We start from the raw sequence: 18933 nt of genomic DNA on the forward strand, positions 1-18933 counted from the left end.
TGACATTGAATGAGAGGTTGTTGTTGTGGCATCACTCAGCCAGCATTTCAATATCCCTCCTCTATGCTGATTCATCACTACCTTTGTTTCAGTCAACAGTGGTGGTGTCAGCAAACTTAAATATGGCATTGGAGCTGTACATAGCCTCATGGATATAAGTACAAAGTGAGTAGAGCAGGGGACTATGCACACTGCCTTGTGGTGCCCTTATGTTGATGGTGATTATAGAGGAGATGTTGTTGACAATCTCAGCTGACTGGGGTCTGCTAGTGGGGAAATTGAAGATCCAGTTGCACAAGGAGGTACTGGGATCTAGATCTTGGAGTTTATTGATTGGTTTTGAGATGATGATAGTGTTGAATGCTGAGCCGTAGTCAATGCTGAGCATCCTGATATGTGCATCTTTGCTATCCAAATGTTCCAGAGTTGAGTGGAGAGCCAATGAAATGGCATCTGCGCTGGGTGGTTGTGAGGGTAGGTAAATTGGAGTGCCATCAAGTCACTCCTCAGGCCTGCAATAATATGACTTGTAGAAATCTGTTAAGCAAAAGTAAGCAAAGTTGAAATGCATCTCCAGTTTTCTGAAGACATCCAAACTTACGAGCCTGATTGAATTTTTTGAGGATGTGACTAAACACATTGATGAAGGTAGAGCCATAGGTGTAGTATATATGGATTTCAGCAAGACACTTGATAAGGTACCCCATACAAGGCTTATTGAGAAAATAGGAGGCATGGGATCTAAGGGGACATTGCTTTGTAGATCCAGAACTGGCTTGCCCACAGAAGGCAAAGAGTGATTGTAGACGGGTCATGGAGGTTGGTGACCAGTGGTGTGCCTCAGAGATCTGTTGTGGGACCCCTGCTTTTTGTAATTTTTATAAATGACCTGGATGAGGAAGTGGAAGGATGGGTTAGTAAATTTTCTGATGACGCAAAGGTTGGGGGTGTTGTGGATAGTGTGGAGGGCTGTCAGAGGTTACAGTGGGCCATTGATAGGATGCAAAACTAGGCTGAGAAGTGGCAGATAGAGTTCAACCCAGAAAAGTGTGAAGTGGTTCATTTTGGTAGGTCAAATATGATGTCAGAATATAACATTAATGGTAAGACTCTTGGCAGTGTGGAGGATCAGAGGGATTTCGGGGTCCAAACCCATAGGACACTCAAAACTGCTATGCAGGTTGACTCTGTGGTTAAGAAGGCATATAGTGCATTGGCCTTCATCAATCGTGGGATTGAGTTTAAAAGCCGAGAGGTAATGTTGCAGCTATATAGGACCCTGGTCAGACCCCACTTGGAGTACTGTGCTCAATTCTGGTCGCCTCACTACAGGAAAGATGTGGAAACCATAGAAAGGGAGCAGAGGAGATTTACAAGGATGTTGTCTGGATTGGGGAGCATGCCTTATGAGAATAGGTTGAGTGAACTTGGCCTTTTCTCCTTGGAGCGATGGAGGATGAGAGGTGACCTGATAGAGATGTACAAGATAATGAGAGGCATTGATTGTGTGGTTAGTCAAAGGCTTTTCCCCAGGACTGAAATGGCTGGCGTGAGAGGGCATAGTTTTAAGGTGCTTGGAAGAAGGTACAGAGGAGATGTCAGGAGTAAGTTTTTTTTTTTTTTTTTTTTTTTTTTTTTTTTTACGCAGAGAGTGGTGAGTGTGTGGAACGGGCTGCTGGCGGTGGTGGTGGAGGCAGAAACGATAGGGTCTTTTAAGAGAATCCTTGATGGCTACATGGGGCCTAGAAAAAAAGGGCTATGGGTAAAGCCTAGGTATTTCTGAGTTAGGGACAAATTTGGCACAGCTTTGTGGGCCGAAGGGCCTGTATTGTGCTGTAGGTTTTCTATGTTCTGTGTTCAACTTTGCATCAGACTATGCTTCTCTTTATTATTTGTCAAACGTTATCAGAGAGCCTGAGGCTTCCTTAAAAGACATTACCAGTTTTCATTACAACCAAATAATTGTCAGTTTTCTGCAAATTTAAAATCACAAGATTAATGGTGGAGTGACAAGAGCTTGTTCTCCAAAGTATACACAGACTATTTACATTCAGACTCCATCAACCTGAACTGCTTTATTGCTGGAAGTATATTTTTAGGTAAATTGTAATATACAAAGGCATTGTAATAATAATAAAAGATGGATCCAACAGTTAATCACAACACCCCAGCTACGCTACATAATTTGAATAAAACTAGTATGAATTACTGGAAGATATTTAAACCAGATGTGGCATTTATACAAATAATGTTTGAAATTTTGTAAAGCATCAAGTATGTTATGAGTTGTTTTCAGAGTAAGCTTGCCCTCCAGTGACGACGTGAAGAAGTGAAACTTAAGACAAACACTTGGTTTCTTAGGAGACGTTAAATTTAGTTGACATTTGGCCTTAGCTACCTGGTATCAAGTCCTCAAATTTGGTACAAGTGAACCAAAGAATAAAAGCTGAATGCAGCAGCGAAGTAAAGTGCCTGGCACCAGTTTCTAATCCTCTCAGGAGTGAGTCTCTGATCTGTTTCCTTCTGCCCCTCCTCCACCACCAAGCTCATCCCAATAAAAGATCGAACCTGAAAAAAATTTGCAAAGGAAATTCATACTTCCATTTCAAAACTAACTGCAGTGCCACTTATTAGAATACGTACACGACGCTGAAAGAACTCAGCAGGTCAGGCAGCATCCGTGAGAAAAGAGTAGCCAACGTTTCGGGCCGAGACCCTTCATCAGGAATGGGGGGCAAGAGAGGGCCGAAGCCCAGTAATAGAGATAGGGGAGGGGGTAGGGCATAGAGGCGCCAGGTGGAAAACCAATCAGAGGAAAGATAAAGGGGGGAGGGGGAGGGGATAAGCATGAAAGAACTGTAGAGATAAAGAAGCAGAAAGTTGAAAGGGGAGAGAGGCAGAGAGGGACCTGGGATAGGGGAAGGGGGAGGGGGAGGGGGAGGGAATTACCGGAAATTGGAGAATTCAATGTTCATACCACCAGGCTGGAGGCTACCCAGATGGTAGATGAGGTGTTGCTCCTCCAACCTGAGTTTGGCCTCATCATGGCAGTAGAGGAGGCCATGTATGGACATATCTAGATGGGAATGAGAGGCAGAGTTGAAGTGGGTGGCCAGAATGTCATTTGGAATGTATTAGACTTTGCAGTATTTCATTTACCATTTATGATTTTCCATTTATATATGTGGAGAGCCCAGCTATTTGCAGTTCACCTCTGATTAACATACATGATTTGATAACCAGAGACATGACAGGCTAACAGTGAAGTCTACAAGTCTAATTTTGATCACGAACAACAGAATATGATTTCAGTCCATGCCAAGAGATTGTAAAATATTATGAAAAAAAAATCAAGGACAACCAGTAAATGAATGAGACAAATTCAAGAAAAATAACATCTGAAATTCTGCTAACAAAAAAACTACTTTAATAGAAAATACCATGTTATTCAATATAAAATTAAAGCACTCTTATTTATTTGTGCATCTGAACAGAACTTATGGCACGGGTTGCCACTGACTTTAATAGTATTGAAAATTGATTGGTTTTCTTACAGGCCTTACCAATGTGGACATTGCTCACAGTCCTTCTCCCAGCCTTCGGAGTTGAGGAATCACGTGGTAACTCACTCTAGTGACAGACCTTTTAAATGTGGGTACTGTGGACGTGCCTTTGCTGGAGCTACAACACTGAACAATCATATCCGGACACATACAGGGGAGAAGCCATTTAAGTAAGTAATCAAAACAAGTGAATGCAATCACCTGCTTTTAGTCAAAATATCAGCAGTTTCACCTGAAAATGCTTGTGTAGCAGGTGGCATGATAACCTGTTTTAAGATTTCCTAGTAAGAGTCTTTTTACCAGCCACCAACAGTATATTCATTAAATATTTAGCTCTTTTCAAACATTCTTGAGGTATATATCCAAGATATATGGTCTTACTCTCTAAGGGTATTTCACATTTAAAGATGTCTTGTAGGGCATTGTGTATCTCCCTCCAATAGTGTCTGAAATACATCTTATGGAAATGTTTGTTTGATGATAAGCTTCAATAAAAAAATAAATTACAAAAAAAAAACCCTTAGAATTGCACTAAATTTGGAAAAGAGAAGTCAGGTATTTGAGAAAATATTTTGCTTCAGTTTATTTATTTCCAGTAAATGTAATTATTGTTTTACTAATTGCAAAGAATAATATAGGGGTTCACTTCATTCCTCTGTAATTAGTTTTATTGTAATCTGTTAAGTCACTGAGGTGTTTGTGTGCACATGTTTGCTGATGAATGATGTAGGCTGTTGTTAGAAGCAGTGAGAACATATTTATTCCCAGGCAATGATAAAGGTTCATTATTTTCCTGTGTGCTGAGAGATGGTGGAAGTCCTAATTCCACAGTAATGGAACTGAGTCATTATAATGGAACACAAGTTCACACGGTTTGAAAATAGAAGTACCATATTTTCTTTCCAGTAATGTTTTTTCTTATAAAACAAAGTTTTTCCCTTAAGGAAATAATTAATCAACACTACTGATCTATCCAGTTTTCATACTTCACTATTTTACTAATGCAGGTCAGGATAAAGGTCTGACTGGAGCTCAAGGCTCTCTAGTGACCATGTACTCTGTGCCAGGACTTGCCTTACTTTTCTGCCCCAATCAGAGTTGGGCAGTGCTGGCCAGCTCAAAATAGAGTTTTAGCTTTGCAGCAAACTTAGAATAACTCACACTGATATGCATCAGTAGACAAAAACAGGCACCGTGGGCACTGTGCCGCATTCTTGTAAATTCTGAGCAATGTGGCTCATTTAATTTGGAAAATTTTAGCATGCAGATCTGAACACTAGTCTCCAACTTCTGAGCATAAGCTATTTTTAAAATTGCAGAAATGCTATACCCTGCTGAAAACAATACAGTTGGTTAGTTACAAGCAGAAGCTAGGACTCCTCACGAACACGCTCCTTTAATCTTTCTTTTTCAATCTTTTTATTAATATCAACATGATAAGATTAATACATAGTTATTGGGATTACAAAATTACAAAATTAAAATGAACATAAGAGGATACACAAGCAATAAGTACAATATAGTTAAGTCTTCCCAAATCATGAATGATACAACTATCAAAAAAGAAAAGAGAAAAAGAGTAAAAAAAATTATTGCCCTAAGAAAAACTAATCCAACAAACTAACCACTAACTAATAAAGAGAAAAAAAGGAAAAAAGGGAAGAAAAAAATATTTTTTTTAAATGGGCTGTTTATAGTATCTATAAAAAGACAAAGAATCATCAGTGTCCCCAACTCTGATCCTCTCAACATACATATAATCAAACCCAGAAAAACAAATAGGATTGGAACAGGGTCGAATTACATCATGTGAAAATATTGAATAAATGGCCTCCAAGTCTTTTCAAATTTAATAGAAGGGTCATATATGACACTTCGAATTTTTTCCAAATTTAGACATAACATAGTTTGAGAAAACCAATGAAATATGGTAGGGGGATTAATTTCTTTCCATTTCAACAAAATAGATCTTCTAGCCATTAATGTAAGGAATGCAATCATCCGAGATGCAGAAGAAGATAAATGAATTGACTCTATCATTGGTAAACCAAAGATTACAGTAATAGGATGAGGTTGTAAATCAATGTTCAATACCGTGGAAATAATATCGAAAATGTCTTTCCAATATTTTTTCAAAAGCGGACATGACCAAAACATACGAGTTAAAGAAGCTATCTCAGAATGACATCTGTCACATATAGGATTTATGTGGGAATAAAAACGAGCCAATTTATCCTTGGACATATGAGCCCTGTGCACTACTTTAAACTGTATCAACGAATGTTTAGCACATATAGAGGATAAATTAACTAATTGAAGAATTTTATCCCAATTCTCAATAGGGATAGTAAGGTTAAGTTCTCTTTCCCAATCATTTTTAATCTTATAAAAGGCCTCTGAATGCATTTTCATAATTATATTGTAAACATTTGATATTACACCATTCTGAAAAGGATTTAGTTCTAACAATTTCTCCAAAATACCCGAAGAAACAAGATTTGGAAAGGTAGGAAGTACAGTGTTTAAAAAATTCCTAATCTGTAAATATCTAAAAAAATGAGATCCAGGCAAATTATATTTATTAGATAATTGTTCAAAAGACATAAAACAATTATCCAAAAATAAATCAGAAAATCATAGTATACCTTTAGTCTTCCAAGCTGAATAAGCTTGGTCCATAATAGAGGGATGAAAAAAGAAATTGGATACAATAGGAATTGCTAAAACAAACTGATTCAACCCAAAAATTTCCTCATATATATGGCAGAATAAAAATCCTAGATTGGGTAAAAGATATTTACAGAAGTCAAAGAAGGAAGGTGGATTGGCATTGCCTAATTTTAGATTTTATTATTGGGCAATTAATGTTTGATATTTGAATTGTTGGTTAAGGGATCTGGATTTATCTCCTAGCCCTCACTGGGTAAATCTGGAAACTAAATCGTACAAGGATTTTCTTTGGGTTTTATTTTAGGGACTTCTCTTCCCTTTGCTCATTCTAAATAGCATAAACGAATTGACAATCCGATAGTTAAGTACACTCCTTTAAACTAATTATGGATTTCCACATGAACTATGGATTTTCTCATAATATTTTAATTTTACAGTGAGGATAATTTTCTGTTCTTCATGATTTGAGTGCCAGTTCAGAGTTAGAAAGCAAGGGCTGGAAAACCAGACAGAAATCATTGTTAGTTCATTTTCGATCATTGCATTTCCCAAATTGGCTCTGGTTAAATTTGAGGCCAGGCTACACTGATCAAAATGGGTGGAAGTTTTATGATAATGAAATTAATACAACCTAATAATGAATTAATATTTTATACATGATCAGAGAAAGAATGCTGTTTAGATCGCTGATTTTGGGGCAAACGTTTGAGGTCCAAATAACTTGGTCTGAGAAATTTGTTGCTTATGTTTTAAGTCTCCTACAGCACAAACTTAAAAGCTGTGTTTGTGAATCTTCTCCATTTCATACGCTTCGAAGTTCTGTGCCAGGTTATTGTTCGGCTGGCTCAAAGGCAGTAGAATCTCCCTTCAAACCTCCATGAGCTAATGATGTGGGCTATGGTCTGGTGAGCTGGAAACTTTATATACATAAATACATGGTTGATTTAGAGAAATAATCAGTGAATAGGAAGAATAACATAAATTGTGTGTTACCAGTGCTGAGTTTTGAGTTGGCTTCCAGCCCCATCATCACCTGCTTCATGCATAATTCCATTCTGTAGTGGAGATCTGCCAAATTGGGTTGATTTCTCTCAGTTCAAGTTCAGTTTATTGTCATTCAACCATACACATATATACCGCCAAATGAGAGAACTCTCCTCTCGAGCAAGGCGCACGACACTGTACATATAACCACACTACACAGAAAGTAATATTACCATTAACAAATCAATAAGGTGGATTTATGACTCAAGTTAAAAAGAATACCTTATGACGCTACTGGCACTTCATGTGTGGTGGGACCTAGGTGATGGCAGGAAGTTCAGTCGTCCCACAGCCTGGGGGAAGAGGCTATTTCCCTCCCTAACAGTCCTAATGCTATGGTACCTCTTGCCTGATGGTAGGAGATCAAAGAGATTGTTGGATAGACAGGAGGGATCTTCACCCTGCCTTGTGTAGCTGGATCCTGGACTTCTTGTCAGATCGCCAACAGGTGGTAAGAGTGGGCTCCCTCAGCTCTGCCCCTCAACACAGGTGCCCCACAGGGCTGTGTACTAAGCCCCCTCCTTTACTCTCTGATACTAATGACTTTGTCGCCACCCACAGCTCCAATCTGCTAATTAAATTTGCTGATGACACTACATTGATTGGCCTAATCTCAAATAAAAATGAGGCAGCCTACAGAGAAGAAGTCATCACCCTGACACAATGGTGTCAAGAAAACAACCTCTCCCTCAATGTCGCAAAGACAGAGGAGCTGGTTGTGGATTACAGGAGGAATGGAGACAGGCTGACCCCTATTGACATCAATGGATCTAGGGTTGAGATGGTGAACAGCTTTAAGTTCCTTGGCATAAACATTACTGAGGATATCACATGGTCTGTACATACTGGCTGTATGGTGAAAAAGGCACCCCTTTCACCTCAGAGAGTTGAAGAAGTTTGGTATGGGCCCCCAGATCCTAAGAACTTTCTATAAGGGCACAGTTGAGAGAGTCCTGACTGGCTGCATCACTGCCTGGGTCCTGCATACTCTTGATAAATATTTCTGATAGGTGGAAGAGAGACCCCAATGCTCTCAGCAGGTTTTGCAATCCTTTGTAGGGACGTGGTCAGATGGGAGTCTGAGGGGAGACCTGATAGGATCTATTTTTAACTTATGAGAGGTATAGATAGGTTAGACAGTGAGAATCTTTGACCCAGGGTAGAAATATAAAACATCAGAAGACATGTTTTTAAGATTAGAAGGAGGAAGTTTAAAGGTAATGTAAAAGACAAGTTTTTCATTTACACGGGAGTGGTAGACACCTGGAATAGTAATAGTGGAAGCAGGCAGTTTGATGGAGTTTAAGAGGAATTTAGATAGACACGTGAATATAAAAGGATTGGAAGGATGTGGATAATACGCAGGAGGAGGATATTTAGTACACATTGGCTTGATTGGTACAACATTGTGGGCCAAATGATCTGTCCAGGTCGGTACTGTCCTATGTTCTATTGTTGCCTGGGATGGAGCATTTCAGTAACAAGTAGAGACTGGGCAGGCCACGATGATCTCCGTGGAGTGAGGAGGTAGAGAGGTACACAAGATTATAAGGGGTATAGACAGACTAAAACAGAGTATGCACTTCAAATAAGAACATTCAAGAGCATCTGAGGAGGATTTTTTAAAATCCAGATGGTAGTTGGAATTTGGATCATATTGCTGTAAGGGCATTAGAAACAAGTACTTCCACAATTTACAAGCACTTGAATCACCAAAGGAAAAGTTACACATAGCCTTCTTTACTTTGGCTGGTAATGAGAATGGTGTTCTTGGGTACTTGATGGTACGTGTGGGTGGTGGGGTGAAGGGCCTCTTTCTGTGTTGTATGATTCATTGACTCAAAGATTCTAATGCCATACACAGACTATTCAAACTTAAAGCCTAAAATCTTCCTCTTGATTTAGAACCATAGAACCATAGAACATTACAGTACAGGAACAGGCCTTTTGGCCCTTCTTGGCTGTGCCGAACCATTTTTCTGCCTAGACCCACTGACCTGCACCCGGGCCATATCCCTCCATACACCTCTCATCCATGTACCTGTCCAAGTTTTTCTTAAATGTCAAAAGTGAACCCGCATTCACCACTTCATCTGGCAGCTCGTTCCACACTCCCACCACTCTCTGTGTGAAGAAGCCCCCCCTAATGTTCCCTTTAAACTTTTCCCCCTTCACCCTTAACCCATGACCTCTGGTTTTTTTCTCCCCTGGCTTCAGTGAAAAAAGCCTGCTTGCATTCACTCTATCGATACCCATCATAATTTCATATACCTCTATCAAATCACCCCTCATTCTCCTACACTCCAGGGAATAAAGTCCTAACCTATTCAACCTTTCTCTGTAACTCTGTTTCTCAAGTCCCGGCAACATCCTTGTAAACCTTCTCTGCACTCTTTCAACCTTATTAATATTCTTCCTGTAATTAGGTGACCAAAACTGCACACAATTCTCCAAATTCAGTCTCACCAATGCCTTATACAACCTCACCATAACATTCCAACTCTTATACTCAGTACTTTGATTTATAAAGGCCAATGTACCAGAAGATCTCTTTACAACCCTATCTACTTGTGACGCCACTTTTAGGGAATTATGTATCTGTACTCCCAGATCCCTCTGTTCTACCATTTACCTTGTATGTTCTACCTTGGTTTGACCTTCCGAAGTGCAATACCTCACACTTGTCCGCATGAAACTCCATCTGCCATTTTTCTGCCCATTCGTCCAACTGGTCCAAATCCCTCTGCAAGCTTTGAAAACCCTCACTGCCCACTACACCTTCAATCTTTGTATCATCAGCAAATTTGCTGATCCAATTTGCCACATTATCATCCAGATCATTGATATAGATGACAAATAAAAATGGACCCAGCACTGATCCCTGTGGCACACCACTAGTCACAGGCTAGTAATTGCTACTCAGAGTAGCAATCCTCCACTACCACTCTCTGGCTTCTTCCATTGAGTCAATGTCTAATCCAATTTACTACCTCTTCATGTATACCTCGCGACTGAATCTTCCTAACTAACCTCCCATGTGGGATCTTGTCAAAGGCCTTACTGAAGTCCATGTATAAAACATTAACTGCCTTCTCTTCATCCACTTTCTTGGTAACTTCCTCGAAAAACTCTAATAGATTGGTTAAGCAAGACCTACCATGCACAAAGCCATGCTGACTTTTTCTAATAAGTCCCTGTCTATCCAAATACTTGTAGATCCTATCTCTTAGTATTCCTTCCAATAATTTACCTACTACCGATGTCAAACTTACCAGCCTATGATTTCCCAGCTTACTTTTTGAGCCTTTTTTAAACAACAGAACTACATGAGCTATCCTCCAATCCTCCGGCACCTGACCCGTGGATATTGACATTTGAAATATTTCTGCCAGGGCCCCTGCAATTTCAACACTAGTCTCCTTCAAGGTCCGAGGGAATACCCTGTCAGGTCCTGAGGATTTATCTACTCTGATTTGCCTCAAGACAGCAAGCACCTCCTACTCTTTAATCTGTATAAGTCCCATGACCTCCCTACTTGTTTGCCTTGTTTCCATAGACTCCATTCCAGTTTCCTTAGTAAATACAGATGCAAAAAACCCATTTAATATCTCTCCCATTTCTTTTGGTTCCATACATTGCTGATCACTCTGATCTTCAAGAGGACCAATTTTATCCCTTACTATCCTTTTGCTCCTAACATACCTGTAGAAGCTCTTAGGATTATCCTTCACCCTGACTGCCAAAGCAACCTCACATCTTCTTTTAGCCCTCCTGATTTCTTTCTTAAGTATTTTCTTACTCTTTTTATACTCTTCAAGCATCTTATTTCCTCCCTGTTGCCTATACATGTTATACATCTCTCTGTTCTTCTTTATCAGAGTTCCAATATCCCTCGAGAACCAAGGTTCCTTATATTTATTCATTTTGCCTTTAACCCTGACAGGAACATACAAACTCGGCACTCTCAAAATTTCTCCTTTGAAGCCCTCCCACTTACCAGTCACATCCTTGCCAGAGAACAACCTGTCCCAATCTATACTTTTTAGATCCTTTCTCGTTTCTTCAAATTTGGCCTTTTTCCAGTTTAGAACTTCAACCCGAGGACTAGATCTATCTTTATCCATGATTGAGTTGAAACTAATGATGTTATGATCACTGGAGCCAAAGTGTTCCCCTGCACACACTTCCATCACCTGTCCTAACTCATTTCCTAATAGGAGATCTAATATTGCATCCTCCCTAGTTGGTACATCTATATATTGATTTAGAAAACTTTCCTGAACACATTTCACAAACTCCAACCCATCTAGACCTTTAACAGAATGGGAGTCCCAATCAATGTGTGGAAAATTAAAATCCCCTACAATCACAACTTTCTGTCTCCTGCAGTTGTCTGTTATCTCTCTGCAGATTTGCTCCTCCAATTCTCGCTGACTATTGGGTGGTCTATAATACAACCTTATTAATGTGGTCATACCCTTCCTGTTTCTCAGCTCCACCCATATGACCTCAGTAGACAAGCCCTCTAATCTTTCCTGCCAAAGCACTGCTGTAATATTTTCCCTGACTAGCAAAGCCACACCCCCCCACCCTTCGTCCCTCTGCCTCTATCACGTCTGAAACATCGGAACCCTGGAACACTTGGCTTCTCCTTTTTGTTATTTACTGCCTTGTTCTACGTGCAGAGTTGAGATATTGAAAGTTTGGAGAGCATATCATGTAAGCTCAAGTGCTGTTGTGTGTGAATTACCGAATGTAATGTGATACTGAATGTTAGTCGGCCAAGTTGTTAGCTTACTTTTCCAAATGGCATTGGGACTATCCTGCCAGTTGAAATGGGCGTAGTACGTTGGAAAATTTTACAATGGATGTACATGTGAAACTCTTTGGCCATCTTTAAATTGTAGCCTAATGCAAGGTGAAAAGAAGCACATTATATTAGAAGTAATCTGAGCGGCCACTTGGATATGATTTCCTTAAAACTTAAATCTATCAGAGCAATGGAACAAATTATTTTTTATTGAGAGCTACAGGCCCTTCAAGCCCAATGAGCCTACACCACCCAATTACACCATGTGGCCAATTAACCTGCTAATCCGTACACCTTTGGAATGCGGGAGGAAACTGGAGCACCCAGAGGAAACCATTGCAGTACAAAGTCCTTGCAGCAGCGAGAATTGAACCCAGGTCACCTGCACTGTAACCGCTACTGTGCTGCCCATACCTTGCGGATAAGGTACACTGGGATCTGAAACGTAATAATTCTGCATCAGTTCCAAAGTAAATAAATAAAATGATTTCCTTGCCCAACTACATGCCCAGCAAAAAAAGTAAGAATTATTTCAAATTGCATCTGCAGTCAGTAAAAGCAAAAGTTTTTCCAGGAGTTGACTGTGCATTATTAGTTGGGCTGTAAAATTTGGTGCATAAAGCTCACATTTATAAGACTTGACATTCATCCCCAAGGCTTGAGCATTCACCCTTATTTGTACAAAAATATTAAATGACACTTTGCTTCAAATATAAGGTAGAGTCATATAGCTGCATACACAAAATTTATTATCTGCATCTTCCAGTACTGGATATGGTACCCAGAATGTAATCCAGAAGTAGATTCTTAAGGAGTTCAGCAAACACACTCTTAACTGTTCCCAATACTAATGTTTCACACACATTGGCTGATGCTCTACTGTAAACCTTAAGAAGATTCATGGAAACACTTCAACAAATCTGATTGATTTTTACGTAAGTTACTGTGTAGATAGATTTTTGTAATTAATTGAAGAGGTTTTCAGGTCAGAATGGAAAATAGATTTCTTTTAATCTAAAAGCGTTACTTACGAATGACCCTGTTGGCTCTGTTTATTTATTTTTTAACATCAAATTCCTGTAATTTGTAGGGACGCATGGTGATGTAACAGAAACTTTGATGTGGCAAAGTCAGTATAATCTCACTAGAAGTGACAATTATTTTTATTGCTAATCTTAAAAGTGCATTAAAATTTCTTAATTTCTGGATGCAAATTGGAAGTGCTGACATTTTAAGAGAAATAAGGTCTATGTTTTGACATCAAAGTCAAATTCAGCATGTACTAATTTAAAAATAACTACTTTAGACATGGTATAAATCTTGAGGCTTTCAGGAATAAAACCATAACATTTATTAAATTAACTCCTGGATGTTAATTGGTGCAAAACACAGTAAGCTACACATTATTGACTCTCTTCTCAGTCCATGATGTATACACCTCTGTTTTAAAAAATTCTATTGCTCCTTATACCCTTTTGTTGTATTTTCTTTCTGTTTATTCCTCTTAGTTGTAACGTGATGATAGTGGAACTGAGATGAGTACAGGGAACACGGATTGCTAGTGTCATGGACTTTTATCAAGGCTTAATAGAAATTACTCTGTATTTTGATTATACCACTGCTCTCTAACTCCCACAGCCATTTTTAATGTTTGAATTTAACCATAATTAGTATCCTCTGATTTTCTTTTACTTCTGCTGCTGAGATTCACCATCTTGTCTCCCATCCTCAACAATGACCCGCCTGAGGCCATATTTTAATTTGATGCGGACTCAACTTTTTGCACCAATCCGATGGTTCCCTATTGTCCTCATTGTTACTTTCCCTCAGCTTGCACATTTGTTGCAGTTCAGGGTGCTTCCTTTATCATGTCATCATTGAATAGTTATTCTTTTACTTACTTTCTCTTGTCCTACAATGAGTTGCACGCTTTCCCTGATGTGACTCCAGCCTCAGTACAGTTGAGCTGTAGTGTGCAGCTGATGTTTGTGTTGGTGCATAACTGAAGGCCAAGCTCAGGCTAACTAACCGAAGGCACGTGGTAAAATAGGCCAAAGTCAGCATGGTTTCCTTAATGGAAAATCTTGCCTGAAGAAGCAGAGTCCCAAGAGTAAGGAAAGATCTGATGTCTGATCAATTTATGCTCTGGGCCAAAATAGAAAGGTCGGGTATGGCCAAGTTGTGGCGATGTTTGGAGGATTGAAGCACTGGGCTAGATTGAAAAGGTCAGGGTGTTGGGACTGGAAGTGAGGCGAGGGCCAGTTCTGATTGCTGCTCCTTGATGTTTGCTCAGCTCTACACTAGACTGCAGTGATACCTGGCTTCTTGTCTATGCTCCCACAATGTTTACTCGGCTCCAGCTGTAGAGGTGTCTGGCTTCATGTCTTTCATAATACTGCAGTTCTGAGTGTTATTTGCTTGCTCTGGTTGTTTGCACAACTAGTTCTTTTCTCTCACGCTGTGCATAGGGTGTTTGACAGTCTTTCTCATTGTGGGTTCCTTTGTTTTGTGCCTGACTGTAATGCGCTGAATCTCAAGGTTGTATAGTGTATGCATGCTTTGATACTAAATGTACTTTATTAACATGCAGAATAGATAAAGGAGAATCAATGGATATTGTTTACTTGGATTTTCAGAAGGCCTTTGACAAGGTGCTGACATAAGGCTGCTTAACAAGATAGGAGCCCATGGTGTTACAGGAAAGACAATAGCATGGATAGAGGATGGCCTGATTGGTGAGAGGCAAAGAGTGGGAATGAAGGGTGCCTTTTCTGGTTGCTGCTGGTGTTCCACAGGGTCAGTGTTGGAACCGCTTCTTTGTATATTATATGTCAATGGATTGGATAATGGAATTGATGGCTTTGTGGCCAAGTTTGTGGACAATACGAAGATAGTTGGAGGAGTATGTAGTGCAGAGGAAGCAGGGACATTGCAAAGGTCTTAGACAGATTAGGAGAATGGCCAAAGAAGTGGCAGATGGAATACAGTGCTGGGAAGTATATGCCATGCACTTCAGTAGTAGGAATAAAAGTGTAGACTATTATCTAAACAGGGAGAAAATTCAAAAATTCGAGGTGTAAAAAAACTTGGGAAGTCATCATTCAGAATCCCCTAAAGGTTAACTTGCAGGTTGAGTGGATGCTGAGGAAGGGAAATACAATGTTAGCATTCATTTCAAGAAGACTAGTATATAAAATGCTGAGGCTTTATAAGGCACTGGTGAGGAGTACTGGAGTACTGGTGAGTACACTTGGGGTATTGTGAGCAGTTGTGGGTGTCTTATCTAAGAAGGGATAGGATAAAACTGGAGAGGGTTCAGAGGAGGTTCATAAAAATGATTCCAGGAATGAAAGGGTTACTGTACGAGGAGTGCTTGATGGCTCTGGGCCTGTACTTGTTGGAATTTAAGATGGGTGGTGGATTTCATTGAAACCTATCAAAAATTGAAAGGCCTAGATAGATTGGATGTGGAGAGGATGTTATCTACAGTAGGGGAGTCTAGGACCAAAGGGCACAGCCTCCAAATAGAGGACCATCCCTTTAGAATGGAGATCAGGAGGAATTTCTGTAGCCGGAGGGTGGTGAATCTGTGGAATTTATTGCTACAGGCTACTTTGAAAGCCAATATATTGGGTGTATTTAAGGTGGAAGTTGATAGCTTCTTGATTAGCTTGAGTGCGAAAGCTTACGGGGAGAAGGCAGGAGAAAGGGGTTGAGAAGGAAAATTAATCAGCCAAGATGAAATGGTGGAACAGAATTGATGGGCTGAATGGCCCAATTCTGCTCCTATGTCATTTGGTCTCATGATCTTATGGACTGTTGACTCATTCACTGAGGCATTCAAGAGATTGGGATATTGGCAAGCAAATCCTATTCCCAACAAACCACACTGCCCTCTGTCAATAAGGGCTCATTAAAAACATGGAACACTTCCCAAATCTCGGCAAAGGAAAATCCTGAAGAAGAAATTCACCAATACCTTCAATAAGCCAGCACAGTCTTTGATACATTGAAGAAAAGCATATTTTAACACCTGGCACAAACCTCAAGAAGTACAGAAGCTGAGTGACCCATGTCCTCCTATACCCTTCTGAGACCTGGACAACCTGCAGCAGACATTGAAGGTACTGGGAACATGCCACCAATATTGCCAGCATAGCATCCACCAAATTCAAAGTTCAAAGTTCGAAATAAACTTACTATTGAAGTGCATATGTTACCATATGCTCCCCTGGGATTAATTTTCTTGCAGGCATTTACAAGAATAAAAGAAATACAACAGAATTTATGAAAAACTATGTAAATAGTCAAAGACTGACAGCCAATGTGCAAAAGAAGACGAACTGCAAATAAAAAATTATCCTGAGAACCTGAGTGGTAAAGAGTTCTTGAAAGTGAGCCTGTGAGCTGTATAATCAGTTTGGAGAAGTGGTGATTGAAGTTATCCATGCCTGTTCAGGAGTCTGATGGTTGTAACTGTTCTTGAACCTGCAGATGTGGGGCCTAAGGCTTCTGCCCAATGGAAATAGCAGAAAGAGAACATGGCCTGGATGGTGGTGTCTTTGATGATGGATGCTGCTTTCTTGTGGTAGCGCTCTATGTAAATGCATTCAAAGGTAGGGTGGGCTTTGCCTGTGATGGACTGGACTGTGTCCACCTTTTCTGTTCCTGGGCATTAGTGTTTCTATACCAGGCCATGATGCAACTCTGTTTCAAGCACTGCCAAGCGACGAGATTACTTGGCAGAGAAAAAGATTTGGAAATGTGTTCAAATTTGTTTTGAACCGCTGCAACAGCCCCAGTGATATCTAAGTGTTTGAGGGAGTAAGTGCACCATTCCCAGGTGATCAAAGTGGAGATGGAGCATTCAGGATGGTGTTAAAAACCTTGAAGCCATGCATCAGGAGCACACAGACACAATGCATAAGTAGCAGAAGGAGCACATACCTCCCATCCATCTGACCCATTAGCAACATTCTGGCCCATCTATGGAAGAGCCTCCCATTCTCATATGCACTCACTTCAGAGTGGATTGGAAGCGAGTCATTCAAAAACACAAATGACTGCCTGAGAATGAGACTATTCCTCCACCGTTCAGTGTACGGTCCCTGAAACGTCACTGCGACCTATTCTCCTTTGGAGTTGTATAACGACCTTTCCATCCCCTTCTGCATCTGATGGTTAAAGTCCTTTTAGTTTATCAGCAAGTGCGGGGTTCAGGTGATGTAGAAGTTCAATAAGAATAATGGCAGGAATCTTCTGTCGGAATTGATCCGTGAAGGACAGAAGCTGGAGTTGTGAGAGGTGGAATGAGTATGTTGGGCAGAGTGACAAAATTACCAAGCCAGTGGAATAAAAGTGAAATAGAAGAGTTTAACAAAGGGCTCTAGCACCTTTTTTTTGTGTCCAAAAACAGGATTTTGATCAAATGGACATGCCGAATCAATATTCAGAGGTACCTTACAGATACAGAATCAGGAACAGATCATAAACGAGAGAAAATTTACAGATGCTGGAAATCAGGAACAGATTATCTTGCTGAATTCACAGGATAATGATTGAGTTGGGAACGAATAAGAGTGTGGTAAGAGCAGAACATCATGATGCACTGAGCTCACTGTCTCTGATGATTGGCTAAAAAAAGCAGGAACTGTGATACCAAACTCATAGATGCCGGACGATTCCCATGTAGTTCTCTGTTTAAAAATTATTTACGTAGATCTCAGTAGAGGCAGCTTTAGGGATTTTAGATGGTTTTAGTGCCATTAAGTTAGGGAAAAGGAATACAGATTTGGGTAGAATCCCTTTACTTATCTTACATGCTGAATGTCAAAAAATAGTATCAGATGAAATAATAAATCAAGAAGTTCTTTGGACCATCTCAAGTTATTCTTTAGGCCAATGTCTTTTTGAAACTTTCTATTACAGTTTTTGTGCAACTACACAATAAAATCATTGGCCTTCATATGGCCTTCTAAGGTACTGAGGCATACAGACGGGTGTAGTGGTTGTTAATGGGGTGCAGAAAAACATTTCAATGGCACCTCAAGGAAGTACAGTTGTGCAGGTTGGCCCTCAGACAATGCAGACTGCTAATGCAAAATCAAACCTTCATAATGAATGAGATGCCTGCTTCAGCAACATAAATCCAGATCAAATTCAAGCCTGTGGAATCTCCACTTGGTGCCACCTTCTGGCAGGTGTGCAACAAATTAAATACACTTACACTGATGGTCTCCCTTTTCTGGTTTTCAATATCTATACAATTTCATATCTCGAGTTTCCTCCCTATTAAATCTTTAAAGCCTCTTTTTCTCTAGTTTCTTTCCTCTCATTACTGAGAGGTAATATTACAGCTATATTGGACCCTGGTCAGACCCCACTTGGGGTACTGTGCTCAGTTCTGATCACCTCACTACAGGAAGGATGTATTAACTATAAAAAGGGTTCAGAGGAGATTTACAAGGATGTTGCCTGGATTGGGGAGCATGCCTTATGAGAATAGGTTGAGTGAACTTGACCTTTTCTTCCTGGAGTGACAGAGGATGAGAGGTGACCTGATACAGGTGTATAAGATGATGAGAGGTATTGATCATGTGGATAGTCAGAGGCTTTTTCCCAGGGCTGAAATGGCTAACACAAGAGGGCACAGGTTTGAAGTGCTTGGAAGTAAGTACAGAGGAGATGTCAGGGGTAAGTTTTTTTACGCAGAGAGTGGTGAGTGCGTGGGATGAGCTGCCAGCAACTGTCGTGGAGGTGGATACTATAGGGCCTTTTAAGAGACCCCTGGATAGATACATGGAGCTTAGAAAAATAGAGGGCTATGGGTAACCCTAGGTAATTTCT

General features: G+C 40.1%; 1 protein-coding gene across 1 annotated transcript in view; it reads left to right on the top strand.

The window, feature by feature from the left end:
• Positions 1-18933, top strand: part of prdm6 (PR domain containing 6) — a 195734-nt gene that overhangs the window by 154295 nt on the left and 22506 nt on the right. The window contains exon 7 of the mRNA XM_073069490.1: positions 3557-3733. Within this exon, the coding sequence (XP_072925591.1) occupies positions 3557-3733 (177 nt within the window). The remainder of the gene's footprint in view (positions 1-3556; positions 3734-18933) is intronic.

The sequence above is a fragment of the Hemitrygon akajei genome, chromosome 2 (assembly GCF_048418815.1).
Source record: "Hemitrygon akajei chromosome 2, sHemAka1.3, whole genome shotgun sequence".
NCBI classification, from domain to species: Eukaryota; Metazoa; Chordata; class Chondrichthyes; order Myliobatiformes; family Dasyatidae; genus Hemitrygon; species Hemitrygon akajei.